The 14,579-nt window shown below is 38.1% G+C and overlaps 1 protein-coding gene across 3 annotated transcripts in view; it reads left to right on the forward strand.

The window, feature by feature from the left end:
* The window catches only part of DCAF1 (DDB1 and CUL4 associated factor 1), an 80,345-nt gene that overhangs the window by 28,032 nt on the left and 37,734 nt on the right, over positions 1-14,579 (forward strand). For all 3 annotated transcript variants that reach the window (XR_011075766.1, XM_068559108.1, XM_068559109.1), the window contains 5 exons: positions 7,048-7,185; positions 8,197-8,709; positions 9,020-9,121; positions 12,751-12,909; positions 14,253-14,432. Coding sequence is in view for 2 of the 3 variants with exons in the window: in XM_068559108.1 (XP_068415209.1) it covers positions 7,048-7,185; positions 8,197-8,709; positions 9,020-9,121; positions 12,751-12,909; positions 14,253-14,432 (1,092 nt within the window). In the remaining variant the exon portion in view is untranslated. The remainder of the gene's footprint in view (positions 1-7,047; positions 7,186-8,196; positions 8,710-9,019; positions 9,122-12,750; positions 12,910-14,252; positions 14,433-14,579) is intronic.

Raw genomic sequence — 14,579 nt, forward strand, 5'->3', positions numbered from 1 at the left:
GTAGATGTATTTTTGATGTATTTGTGGGAGAAGGTGAGCTCCATATCCTACTCCTCTGCCATCTTTATCATTCTTTTAAATTTTATTTTTATTTAAAATAATTTGGCTGGGCTTCCCTCGTGGCGCAGTGGTTGAGAATCTGCCTGCTAATGCAGGGGACACGGGTTCGAGCCCTGGTCTGGGGAGATCCCACATGCCGTAGAACAGCTAGGCCCGTGAGCCACAATTACTGAGCCTGCGCATCTGGAGCCTGTGCTCTGCAACAAGAGAGGCTGCGATAATGAGAGGCCCACGCACCGCGATGAAGAGTGGCCCCCCGCTGGCCACAACTAGAGAAAGCCCTTGCACAGAAACGAAGACCCAACACAGCCATAAATAAATAAATAAATAAAATTAAAAAAAAAATTTGGCTGTATAGTTTCTTCATTATATTAAGTGTGTTATAGAACAGAGTACTTTTATATTGTTTACGTACCAGGTTTTTCGTACTGTTTACGTTTATCAGTGTATGCTCTTAATCCAGTGAGAACAGGACCTTTAGGGACTTAATTCTTTAAGAGTACTGCTTTAACGTTTTTTTTTCTTTGAGGTTGTCTCAGATTATTGGAGGTCAGAGGGATAAAATCGGAGAGAATGAAATCTCAGAAAGTGTAACCTTTAAGCCAGCGTTTTCAAGATTTTATACTCTGGAACATTAAGATTCCCCTAAAATGTTAATAGGTGTTTTATGATGAAAATGTCCATGTGGTCAGTTAGGTAGATGGCTACTGTTTATTGAGTGCCAGTCCTGTGCTAAGCATTTGATTTGCATCGTATCACTTAATTCTCACAGCATCCCATGAGGTAGGAAGAAAACCATGAGTCTATGGTATTTCAGAATCAGAGAGAAAAGAAATGGTTTTAATACAGAAGGGACAAGACCCAGATCTATCAAGATGACTAACCAGGATAACTTACAAACTCTCCCGTTGCACACAAATACAAATTTCGGGTAAACTATAATAAACTCTTAGAGAAATTCCTAGGTGCCAGAAATGAAGATGGAACTGTAAAAGTAAAGTGGTAATTGAGGACAGGGACAAAATCTTGGGTGAGGAATTAGAATGGGGACCCTGACCTCCATATAAAACTGGGATTCCCTAAGGACCTTCACTGAAACAATGGAAAAGGAAACTATCTGCTTTATGCTGTGGGAAGATGATAGATTTCTCACTCTCTGACTCCACTCTGAGGGGCAGGGGCATGGGCATGTAAGTCTCCCCTGAGAAACTCTGGGCATGGGCCTTATTTGGGTATATGTTTGAAATTTCTATTTTGATTGGGAACCCCAAAGTCAAGATATTAACAACAAACAAAATTGTTTTGGACCAGTGATATTCTTTGGTTGGCTGGCAAAAGCAAATACAGAACTCCTGTGGTGGAGAAGCTTTCACAATCTGGGCCACAAGAGATTTTCACAGAAAAAACAATTTCCACAAAAAGTGAGCTCACAAAAAAATTACAAAGTATCCCAGCAAATAATCCTCCATGATTAGGAGTCAACAATTAAACAATGACTGGATATGTTTCCTTTTCAGATTTTTCATTACTAGTGTATAGAAATGCAACTGATTTTTGTGTATTGATTTTGTATTCTGCAACTTTGCAGAATTCATTTATTCTAACAGGTTGTTGTGTGTGTGTGTGTGTGTGTGTGTGTGTGTGTGTGTCTGTGTCTGTGTGTGTGTGGAAACTTTAGAGCTTTTTATGTATAAGATCATGTCATTTGTGAACAGAGATAATTTTATTTCTTCCTTTCCAACACAGATGCCATTAATTTCTTTTTCTTGCCAGTACTATGTTGAATAGAAGTGGTGAAAGCAGACATCCTTGTCTTGTTTTTAATCTTTGGAGAAAGTCTGTCAGACTTTTACGGTTTAGTGTAGTGTTAGCTGTGATTTTTTCATGACTGGCATTTATTATGTTGAGGAAGTTTCCTTCTATTTCTAGTTTATTAAGTGTTTTTTAATGAAAGGGATTTTACTTTTGTCAGATTCTTTTTGCCTCAGTTGACATGGTCATGCGGTTTTCTACTAATTCACAAAAATTAATTCACACTGATTCTATTAATGTGGTGTGTTACATAGATTGATTTTTGTATTTTGAACCATATGTACCTGGGTAAATCCACTTGGTCGTGGTATATACAGTAATCCTCTTAGTATGCTGCTGAATTGAGTTTGCAAGTATTTTTTGAGAATTTTTGCATCAGTATTCATAAGGAATATCTGTAGTTTTCTTGTACTATCTTTGTGTCTTGCTTTGGTATCAAGGTGATGCTGGATTCATAGAATGAGTTAGGAAGTGTTCCTTCTCATTAATTTTTTGGAAGAGTTTGAGAAGGCTTGGTATTAATTCCTTAAATGGTAAAATTTACCAGTTAAGCGATCTGGTCCTAGGTTTTTCTGTTTTGGGAGGGTTTTGACAACTGATTCAGTCTCCTTACTGGTTATACGTCTGTTCAGTTATTCTGTTTCTTCATTAGTCCATTTTGGTAGATTGTGTTTCTAGGAATTTGTCCGTTTAATCTAAGTTACTCAGTTTGTTGGTGTACAGTTGTTTATAGTGTTCTCCTGTAATCCACTCCCCCCCCTTTTTTTTTTGGCCATGCCGCATGTGGCTTGTGGGATCTTAGTTCCCCGACCAGGGATTGAACCTGGGCCCTCGGCCATGAAAGTGTGGAGTCCTACCCACTGGACCACCGGGGAATTCCCTTATAATCCTTTTTATTCCTGTAAAATTGGTAGTCATGTTCCCCCTTTCTTTTTTAAAAAAAATTTTAAAATTTATTTATTTTTTTGGCTGCATTGGGTCTTTGTTGTGGTGCGTGGGCTTCTCATTGCGGTGGCTTCTCTTGTTGCAGAGCACGGACTCTAGGCAGTGGGCTTCAGTAGTTGCAGCACGTGGGCTATGTAGTTGTGGTGGGCGGGCTCTAGGGCACGTGGGCTCAGTAGTTGTGGCTCATGGGCTCAGTAGTCATGGCTTGTGAGCTCTAGAGCACAGGCTCAGTAGTTGTGGTGCATGGGCTTAGTTGCTCTGCGGCATGTGGGATCTTCCTGGACCAGGGCTTGAACCCGTGTCCCCTGCATTGGCAGGTAGATTCTTAACCACTGCACCACTGGGGAAGTCCTCCCTTTTCATTTTTGATTCTAGTAATTTGTCTTCTCTCCTTTTTTTTTTTCTTGATCAGTTTAGCTAAAGGTTTGTCAATTTTGTTGATCTTTTCAAAGCAACAACTTTTGGTTTCATTAATTTTCTGTATTTTTCTATTTGCTATTTTGTTTATCTCCATTCTAATCTTTATTATTATTATTATTTTTTACTTCTGCTATCTTTGGGTTTTATTTGCTCTTTCTTGTTCCTTAAAGTGTACAGTTTAGTTATTAATTTGACCTTTTTTTCTTTTTAACTTTATGTGCTTGCAGCTGTAAATTTCCCTCTTTGCATTGCTTTTGCGGTATCCCATAAATTTTGGTATGCTGTGTTTTTGTTTTCATTCATCTCAAGGTATTTTCTAATTTCCCTGTGATTTCTTCTTTGACACTTTCGTTGGTTAAGACTGTTGATTTCCACATATGAATTTTCCAGTTTTCTCTTGGGATGTTGATTTCTCATTTCATTCCATTGTGATCGGAAAAAATTATTTGTAAGAGGTCAGTTCTTTTTAAATTATTAAGACTTGTTTTGTGGCCTAACATATAGTCTCTTCTGGGAAATGTTCCATGTGTACTTGAGAAGAATGTATATTCTGCTCTTGTTGGATGGAGTGTTCTCTATATGTCTTTTAGATCTAATTGGTTTGTAGTGTTGTTCAACTCCTCTGTTTCCTTATTGATTTTCTTTTCGGTTCTATCCATTATTGAAAGTTGGGGTAAAGAGTTTCTGTTTAGGATAATGAAATTCTGGAAATAGATAGTGTTGATGGTTATACAACATTGTGAATGTACTGAATCCCACCAAATTGCACACTGAAAAATGGTTAAAATGGTTAAAAGTTATGAATGTAAAAGAAAGAATCAGAACTCCAAGAAAAGTCTAAGACTATGAAAAAAAATGGCCATTTGGAAAATGAACAAAGGAACTACTGGAAATAAAAATTACAGTTATTGAATTTTAAAACTTAATAGATGAGGTAGAGTGAAATTTAGACACAGCTAAAGATAGAATTAATAAACTGGAATATCTGACAGGATAATCAATAATGAAGCTCTTAGAAATAAGACTAGAATTAGAAATTTTTAAATGTATCTAAAAGGAGTTTCAATAAAAGAGAATAGAAGGGACTTCCTTGGTGGTCCAGTGGTTAACATTCTGTGCTTCCACTGCAAGGGGTGCGGGTTCAACCCCTGGTCAGGGAACTAGGATCCTGCATGGCATGCGATGCGGCCAAAAAAGAAAAAAAAAAATGTGTATGTGTATATATATACACACACACATGTATATAAAAGAAAAAGAAAATAGAAAGGTAGTATTCAGAGAGATGAGGCTAGGATCTTACAAATAAATGAAAGACATGACCACTCAGATTCAGGAAGCCCAATGAAGAATACCAAAGACAAAAAGATTTTAAAAGCAACTAGAATGGGACTTCCCTGGTGGCGCAGTGGTCAAGAATCCGCCTGCTAATGCAGGGGACATGGGTTCGAGCCCTGGTCCGGGAAGATCCCACATGCCACGGAGCAACTGAGCCTGTGTGCCACAACTGCTGAGCCTGCGCTCTAGAGCCTGCAAGCCACAACTACTGAGCCCGTGTGCCACAACTACTGAAGCCCCGTGCCTAGAGCCCATGCTCTGCAACAAGAGAAGCCACCACAGTGAGAAGCCCGTGCACTGCAAAATGAAGAGTATCCCCAGCTTGCCGCAACTAGAGAAAGCCTGCGTGCAGCAACGAAGACCCAACGCAGCCTGAATGAATGAATGAATGAATGAATGAATAAACAAAACCACTCAAAAAAATAGTAATAAAAAGCAACTAGAGTAAAAAAGTTTCCTGCAGATTAACATAGCATGCTTTGCCACAGCATCAGTAGAGGCCAGATAATAGTAGAAAATGTCTTCGGAGAACTTCTGTAAACCTAGAAATATTGACCAAAATAAACAATTTTGGAGGGCAAAAGGGCAAACAGAAATTCTGGGTAACATGTAGATGGAAGGGAATAGTTGAAGTTAGTGTTTTAAGTTTCTTATACTGTTTGGAAATAGGGGAGGATGATAGACTTAATATTGATGGTACATATATTTTCATATCAATAAGTATTTTATTTTATTATTATTATTTTAAATTAATTAATTTTTTGGGGTTGTGCTGGGTGTTCGTTGCTGTGCGTGGGCTTTCTCTAGTTGCTGCGAGCGGGGGCTACTCTTCACTGCTGTGCGCGGGCTTCTCATTGTCATGGCTTCTCTTGTTGCAGAGCACGGGCTCTAGGTGCACGGGCTTCAGTAGTTGTGGCACACGGGCTCTAGAGCACAGGCTTAGTAGTTGTGGCGCAAGGGGCTTAGTTGCTCCGCAGCATGTGGGATCTTCCCGGACCAGGGATTGAACCTGTGTCCCTGCATTGGCAGGCGGATTCTTAACCACTGCACCACCAGGGAAGCCCCTCAATAAGTATTTTAAAACAAAATTTCTCAAAATGTGTTTTCAGAGTGTTAATTTTTTTTAAAAAAACTTTAAAACTTGAAAATGTATAGGAGAATGACACCATGACCCTAGGGAAGAGTTTCTTAAGATACAAAGTGCACACGTTTAAAAGAAAATATTGCTAAGTATGATTATATAAAAATTAAGAACTTGTGCTTATCATGAAACACTGGTAAAAGACATGAGTATTTCACAGAAAGTGGAAGTATGAATGGTTAGAAGGCATGAAAAAAAATGCTGCACTTCATTAGTAAATGAGAAAATTCAAGTTAAATGAAATGTTTATTTTTTATACCCACCAGAGTGCAAAAAATTAAAAGTCTGATAGTAGCCAGATGTTGGTAAAGATGTAGGAAAAAAGAACTATTCGCTGTAGGAAATGTGAATTGTCATTTTGGAAAATAGTTTGGCCTCCTCTAGTAAAGTTGAGGAAACACCTGTGACTTAGTACTGTTCCTAGGTGTCTACTCTAGGGACATGCTTGCACAAAAATAGGTATGGTTAAGCCAACAGAATAGCAGCAGCAGAATATGGAGATGAAGAGCATTTGGAGGTACACTGCCTAGGATGAGATCCCAGCTTTGCCACTTACTAGTTTTGTGACTTTTGGTAAGTTACTTGACCTCATTGTGACAGTTTTCTCTTCTGTAAATATAGAACTTACCTAATCATATAGGGTTGATATGAGGATTAAATGTTATGTGTAAAGCCTGTCTTATATTGAGTGCTATTTGTGACAATTACATGTAACCATATAGATGAATGTAAAAAACATAATGTGTAAAAGAAACAAGTTGCAGAAAAATACACATGGCACCACACAATTTATACAGTTCAAAGCATATAATGTTTAACAAAAGCCTTACAAGAAAATTATTAAAATTTAGTAATGCAGATACCCTTTGGGGGAGGGCGGAGGCAGGTGGTATAGGGAGGGGGGGACACATGGGAGGTTTCTGTTTCTTAAACTCGGTGGTAAATCACAGAGGTGATTTTCATTTTCTGTGGACTGTTAATGATAATGTTAATTGTGCATTGTGAACTTCAAAGAGAGATATAGAATTTTTAAGGCTCCCCACTTGGTTATGGAACCTTTTGGGTCTTAACAGCTAAAGTAGGACTACATTATGTGATTGTTGATCTTTAGCTTGAGTTTTAGTGGATAAATAGGATTTTGTTTCACAGTGCACAGATATTTTAACTAAACCACCTACTATTGTACATTGAGTTCACTTGGATTTTTTAAACTTATGAGCAATTTTGAAATGTTTTATTAAAAAATTTTTTTTACAAGACTGAAGTCTTTGCTTATATCTTTAGTTATGAATTATTTTTTCCTGAATTGTGCTATTTCATTTCCTTTACTACAGGAAGGAATTGTTGAGAATCTTTTCAAATGGGCCCGAGAGGCTGATCAGCCACTGAGGACATATTCTACTGGTCTGTTAGGAGGTGCTATGGAAAATCAAGACATTGCTGCCAACTACAGGGATGAAAATTCACAGCTGGTAAGGACCATGTTAGAATGATTTTTTTTGCATAAGATAGGAGTGTATTCACTCGTTCTTTCTTGCTACTGAACTTGAATAGGTAGATCTTATTTGTTACCTTGTACTAGAGTATAGCTATAATTTCAGTATTTCAAGACTAATTTTCATAAGAGTTTTGATTGGACCTTTTTTTTTTTTTTTTTTTTACTAGAAAATAGCTGTTTTTCATCTTGTCAAGGATCATGATATTTTGTACCAGATAAATAGTACCATTCCCTTTCCCTTCCCAACATCTGGATTATGAAAAATTTCAAACGTATAGCAAAATATAATTTTACAGTGAACACCTGTATACACACCACTTACATTGTTGTGAATATTTTACTAAACTTATATTCATGACATACCCATTCATCCATTCACCCCTCTTTATATCCATCCACCATTCTTTTTTTTTTTTTTAATGCAGATTAAAATAAATTGCAGACCTAATCACTCTCTCTTTTTAAAGCTAAGCATAATACTACAGTTTAGGATTGGCCGAAAAAATGAGTACTTAAAGGAAAAGGTAAAACATAAGTGGTGAACTTGAAAATTAGATTATGTAATTATGTATAATGTGGATGACAATATTTAACAATACAACTTATGGCAGATAAAAGTTTCAGGAACCTTCATGTTTGATTTTCAAAGACACTTTTTAAAAATTGTGAATATGTCTAGTGTCTGCCTCTTCAGGTGTGATGGTCCACCCCAGCTTGATCCAGCCAGATATGTTGTGAATTAGGTGTTTTATGTGCAAATCTTCTGGTTTGGGTTCTCTGGGAAATTTTATGGGGAATGAGACTTTTAGCCATTATTTATTTCATCAAGCTGTAGGAATCAAGTCAACATATTTATCAAATCTTTACTATTACCAGGCATTGAGATAATTGCATGAGTATCCTTAAGTGGAAGTAAGAATTATTTGAATCATTTAAATTAAGATGCAGAAGAGACAACCCCTTTTATTCCAATATCTGTTGATAGGTGGCAATAGTACTTCGAAGACTGAGGGAGCTACAGCTTCAGGAAGTAGCTTTGAGGCAAGAAAGCAAGCGTCCTAGCCCACGAAAGCTCTCCTCTGAACCCCTTTTGCCTCTGGATGAAGAAGCTGTGGATATGGACTATGGCGACATGGCGGTAGATGTAGTGGATGGCGAACAAGAGGAAGCTTCTGGAGACATGGAGATCTCCTTTCATCTTGATTCAGGCCACAAGACCAGTAGCAGAGTGAACTCAGCAACTAAACCTGAGGAAGGAGGATTGAGGAAAAACAAGTCAGCAAAACAGGGTGACAGAGAGAGCTTTAGGAAAGCCAAGCAAAAGTTGGGTTTCTCATCATCTGATCCAGATCGCATGTTTGTTGAGCTGTCTAACAGCAGCTGGTCAGAAATGTCCCCCTGGGTGATTGGCACCAATTATACCCTTTATCCTATGACTCCTGCTATCGAGCAGCGACTTATTCTCCAGTATCTGACCCCTTTAGGAGAATATCAGGAGGTAAGCTTATTGGGAAGAGTAGTGTTCACATTTTGGGACCACTGTGTTTATTTCTGGGATATTTTGTGGTGTCATTTTATACATTGATGTGTTTTTACTCTAACACAGAAAAGTCTTTGCCTCAAACTGGTAAAGTCTTATGGAGGTCACTCCTGATAAGGCCTTTTCGATCAAAGTGTGTTTGTATGTTTATCTTCATAAAGGGGGGGAAGAGGCACCTCATTTCTTTAATCTTCTATCCTCATAAAGGAATAGGAAATATGTGAAAATAAATTCAAATGTTAAGACTTGTTTTTGGTGTTGATTTCAGTTACTTCCCATATTCATGCAACTTGGATCACGGGATTTGATGATGTTCTATATTGACTTGAAACAGACTAATGATGTCCTACTTACATTTGAGGCACTCAAGGTAAAGTTCTTAAAAATATTAGGTCACTGAGCATTTTATTGACATGGATGTGCCTATATGTTTTGGTATGTAGCATCTCTGGATTTTATTGTTCAGGGTGGTGGTTTTTTTTTTAAATAAATTTATTTTATTTATTTATTTATTTTTGGCTGCATTTGGTCTTTGTTGCTGCATGCGGGCTTTCTCTAGTTGCAGCGAGTGGGGGCTACTCTCCGTTGCGGTGCATGGGCTTCTCATTGTGGTGGCTTCTCTTGTTGTGGAGCACAGGCACTAGGCGCACAGGCTTCAGAAGTTGTGGCTCGCGGGCTCTAGAGTGCATGCTCAGTAGTTGTGGTGCGTGAGCTTAGTTGCTCCGTGGCATGTAGGATCTTCCCGGACCAGGAATAGAACCCGTGTCCCCTGCATTGGTAGGTGTATTCTTCTTGTTTTTGTTTTTTAAATTAATTAATTTTTGGCTGCACTGGGTCTTCGTTGCTGCATGCGGGCTTTCTCTAGTTGCGGTGAGTGGGGGCTACTCTTCGTTGCAGCGCGTGGGCTTCTTGTGGTGGCTTCTCTTGTTGTGGAGCATGGGCTCTAGGTGCATGGGCTTCAGTAGTTGTGGCACGCGGGCTCAGTAGTTGGGGCACACGAGCTTAGTTGCTCCGTGGCATGTGGGATCTTCCTGGAATAGGGATCGAACCTGTGTCCCCTGCATTGGCAGGCGGATTCTTAACCACTGCGCCACCAGGGAAGTCCCAGCAGGCAGATTCTTAACCACTCTGCCACCAGGGAAGTCCCCAGGGTGTTTCTATTGCCAGATGTGTCAATCGTGACAAATGAAAATTTCTTTTTTAGATAGAAGAAATAAGGCTTACCAAGTGCCTCCACAGAAATTCAGGGGTCAGTCCTAGAGGATTGAATGTTAAGGGAGAAAGTGGATCTAGACCTGAGAGTGGCCTCAGTTATTGTTACTGGATAGGAGGAGAAATTAAGTGTATAGTACCTTAGGTCATACTACCTTTTAAGTATTCTGTCAGCTAACAACACTTCTTCTCAATTATTAACTATATACATATTGTATGATATTAGATTATTTAGAGTGAACAAAATATAAAGCAGAAAATGAGTAAAGAAATAGAGGCATACTCAAATTCAGTAAAGGTAAATGATTTTCTGGGTTGCAAAGGGGCTAAATGTAAGAGGGCAAGTATGTCTAGCCCACCAAATCCATACCTTTTCATGATAATTAAGGTAATCTGAAGGGAGAGAGGTTAAGTGGAATGAATAATTTTGTGGCTATTATAGTTCTACCCAACAGGTAACTAAACACAGTACTATTCTGTGATGTTTACAATATTAGACAAATTAAGTCTCTGCTGTTTATTGTTTGGTTAAGAGAGACAGGCATGTAATCCTATGATTTCTTTTAGATATTATAGATGTTGTGAAAAAAGTATGGGGCACAAAGGAAGGAATGGTCTGTTGCCCTTGAGAAATAGTAGCTTCTAGACAAGACCTCTGAAAAAGAGATAATGTTCTCACTGGCTGTTCAAAGTTACAATTTCATTCCTGATATTCCAGAGCCACGCTGTCCAATAGAACTTTCTGTGACGATGGAAATGTTCTTTGTCTGTGCTGTTCAAAACAGTGGCTACTAGCCATATATGAGCACTTAAAATGTAGCTAGTGCCTCTGAGGCATTGAATTTTTAACTAAATTTTAATTAAATTAGCCATATGTGGCCAGTGACTAGTGCATTGGATAGCACAGTTCCAGAGTATATTGAAATTAAATAGAAATGAGGAAATTTGCCTTTCAGACCCCAGAAATTTTAAGTTTGGAGGGGGTCAGACATAAATTGGAGTAACATGTATTCCTATGTGTGGGATGCAGTGTGTGTGTGTGTGTGTGTGTGTAAAGTGTGTAAACTCATGATTATGCTTTGAACAGTGGGATGAAGCTGGAGGTCAGAGTTGTCTCCAGTGACCCAAAGTTATTGCTTTCAGATGCAGCATCCTGTCCTGAAAAGGAAATAGTGGAAGAAGGGATTTGGGCAGTTGCTATTTCTGTAGGTCTTTGTATGAGGAACTGTAATGGGTGTCATTATTCAACTGTTTTCTGTGCAAACTCATATAAGGGATGAAAGAAAATGAAATAAGGATGAACAGGGAAAAATCAGACAAGAGATCCTTCTTATAGGGAAACAAAAAGTATAGAAAGTTATGTGTACTGTTTTGTTCAAAAAGAAGTCTCAGTTGTGTAGAAGGAACAGGTGTTGAAGTTAGTATTGGGTTGGCCAGAAAGTTCTGGTTTTTCTGTAAGATCTTATAGATCAATAGAAACAAAATGGGTTAAAATAGTAAATTAAGAACTAGAACCTTATATGGAGGTACATTAATACAAGGAGAGAAAATAGAATCTTTGCCCATATGAGTGAGGTGAGCCAGGTTATGGGCTATGTTGAGCCAAGTAGAATTAAGGTTCTTGGTAAAGATTGAGCCTGTTTGTTCTCTGTTTCCCTACCTACTGATTCTGGCAGTGGAACTGCCACTTTATGGTAGTGACATTATTGGAAAAAGCACGTGCAGTGGCCTAAGTATTGGGGAGGGAACCATACATGGTTTAGTTGTTTCTTGGGGAAAGACTTGGTGGGAATGTGGTAGAGGTTTGTGTATCAGCCAAGTAAAGAGGGAAGGGATTTGAATTATATATAAGGATTAGTCTGAGTCTGTGTGTTAAGAGGACTTCTGAAGAGGGTACATACATGTTGTTTTTGCCATTGACCTTGGTGAAATTTATACAGGTATCAAATCATGTAATTACAAATCTGTGTTGTCTGTACCTACTGCCTGTATCACACCCAGAAGACACCTTGACATGAGAAACAGGAGGCCAACAGAAACAGGAAGCTCCAGTTCTCCTGAGGCCCCATCCACGTTGGCCTGGGTTCAAAGTCTTTGAGTAGCCTGCTGCTTGCATTGCACTCCCTGCCCTTAAAATTGCCCAGAAGATCAGGTCCACCCAGAGAGGCTAGTAAGAATTGAACAGCAAGTTGGCAAAACTTGATAACAAAGGCCTGTCTAATAGAGACTTAATAAAATAGTTCATTAATAAAGGTCTATTTAAAGTGCATTCTGATTAGTTCTAAAAATTTACTAATTTTGATAATTTGCTGAAGACTTTTCTTTGGGGATATATTGAGGATCAATTTAAAAGAAAGCAGAGTTTTGGATTTTATTAGATGATGAGTCAGTGACTGAGCCAAAGCTAAAACATAGAGCTGATGATGTTAAAAGTATTAAAATGGGAAGGGTAACAAAAATCCTTTAGGGAAGCTATGTAATAATAAAATGGTGTAGGATATGTCATTATGTACAGCAGTATTCTTCATTTCTTGTTTTTCACCTTCATGAAAACCTTTGGTATTAGGAGGGAATATTATGGAATCCTAGAGTTTTTTTGTTTGTTTTGTTTTGTTTTTTTGTTTCCCTTAAGCAGTATTGGTTTTACTTCTGTTTTGAGGGAGTGGTTGTCTGCTTCAAAGGAGTCTTTGTGTTTAGCAACTGTGAAGAGATATTTGTTCTAGATTGTTCTGTGAAGAGATATTTGTTCTAGATTGTTCCACGGTGATGTGTGTCCTCTTTGTTTAGCACCTAGCATCTCTCCTGCTCCATAACAAGTTTGCCACAGAATTTGTTGCGCATGGTGGAGTACAGAAATTACTGGAAATTCCTCGTCCTTCTATGGCTGCAACTGGTGTATCCATGTGCTTGTATTACCTGTCCTACAACCAGGATGCCATGGAAAGAGTAAGTCCAGTCCATTCAGATGTATGGGAATGGGATAAGGTGGGGAATATTCTGGTACATTCACAGGAAAACTTTTGGATAAGAAAAAATGAATAGGTGGATTAGGTTTTAATGAAAGAAGCAAGGAGCATGAATGTCTGATCTTTACAGAGCATTCTAAAAATGTAAAATTCTTTAGAAAAGGTCCAAAATGTAAAATTTTGTAGTCCTTTTTTTCCTGACTCTCTGAAAGAAAAAAAACCAACAAAAAACCCAAGATGGATTGGGGTCACAGAACTTTTTTTTAGTTTTTGCCATTTTTACTGCATTAGAATTATTTTCAGGCTCTTCTCAGATGTCCCTCAGTGGAGTTATATTTTGCATTTTTGAGTCAGTCTATTATAAAAACAACAGATGATGCTTTGTGTATGTTAACAAATAGTTCGTGGTAGAGACAGTAAAATCATTCCAGTTGTTCTCAGGGCTCCAGAAGTACCCCCTCTGGTTTTTCTGTTTTTTCCAGCTAAGACTTTTTATTTAGTGATTTTTTAAAAAAGTGTAAGTGGGTTGTACATTTGAAAAGAAATGGGTCCCTGGACACCACTAGGGAAGCTCTTGTCATATCTATGCCTGGAATATTTTTCTAATATTCTATGTGGTGTGGGTTTTCTGGTAGAGTGAAGTTGGTAAATTCTTCTTGGGTGGTGTCTTTATTCATCTTTGCATATTTACTATTAGGGTAATATTTTGATTTTAATTTTTTTACTCCTTAAGATTCAGCATTATGCAAGGATATGTAATCTTTTGAGAGTAGTAACCTAATCTGTGTGTGTATGTACAAAATTAATTGTGGTTAAGATAAAAAAGTATCAAACAAACCTGGGTAATGCTTCAGAATTCATTGTCTGACTTACAGGAGACAACAAAATGTGTGTGAACGAATCAGTGAGTGAATGGATATTAAACTTGTAGACTTTAGTATCAGAAGGCTCAGTCACTTTTATCAGGCTGGGGAAGTCCCTTATGTCTCTGAGCCACTTCTTCATCTGTTAGGTGGGACTACTAATATCTGTGTAACAGAGCGTTGTGAGCATTAAAGGATATAAATATTTGCAGAATTTAGCACTCAGTATGTTTAGGTGGAATTTAAATATTTCTCTAAATTTAGGTTGTTTTCAGGCTTGGAATAGATTGTTATAAAATTTCATTTGTAACTTAAGCTTTAAACTCAGAATGACTTGCCCAGGAGTGATTATTGTATTTTGCAAAGATGTCTTATCTACACTGTGAATTTTTCTTCCCTTTTGTGAAGGTTCCTTTCCCCCAAATTTTAAAAAATTACGTTTTATTTTTATTTTTTGCAGGTTTGCATGCATCCCCACAACGTTCTGTCTGATGTGGTGAACTACACACTGTGGTTAATGGAATGTTCTCATGCTTCAGGATGCTGCCATGCTACCATGTTTTTCTCAATCTGCTTCTCCTTCCGGGCTGTATTGGAACTCTTTGACCGCTATGATGGTCTTCGTCGTCTGGTGAACTTGGTGAGGTTCTTCAGTGGCTTCTCTTTGTGAGGAGCAGGGGTCCTGCTTGTCTGGGCTGCCCTTCAGTGGCATTGAAGAGAGGAAGCTTCTGACTGGAGGAATTTTGCTATCATTTTTATGGATGAAGTCTTTTTTCCTCCTTCATTT

This window comes from Eschrichtius robustus, chromosome 12 (genome assembly GCF_028021215.1).
Source record: "Eschrichtius robustus isolate mEscRob2 chromosome 12, mEscRob2.pri, whole genome shotgun sequence".
In the NCBI taxonomy this organism is placed as follows: domain Eukaryota; kingdom Metazoa; phylum Chordata; class Mammalia; order Artiodactyla; family Eschrichtiidae; genus Eschrichtius; species Eschrichtius robustus.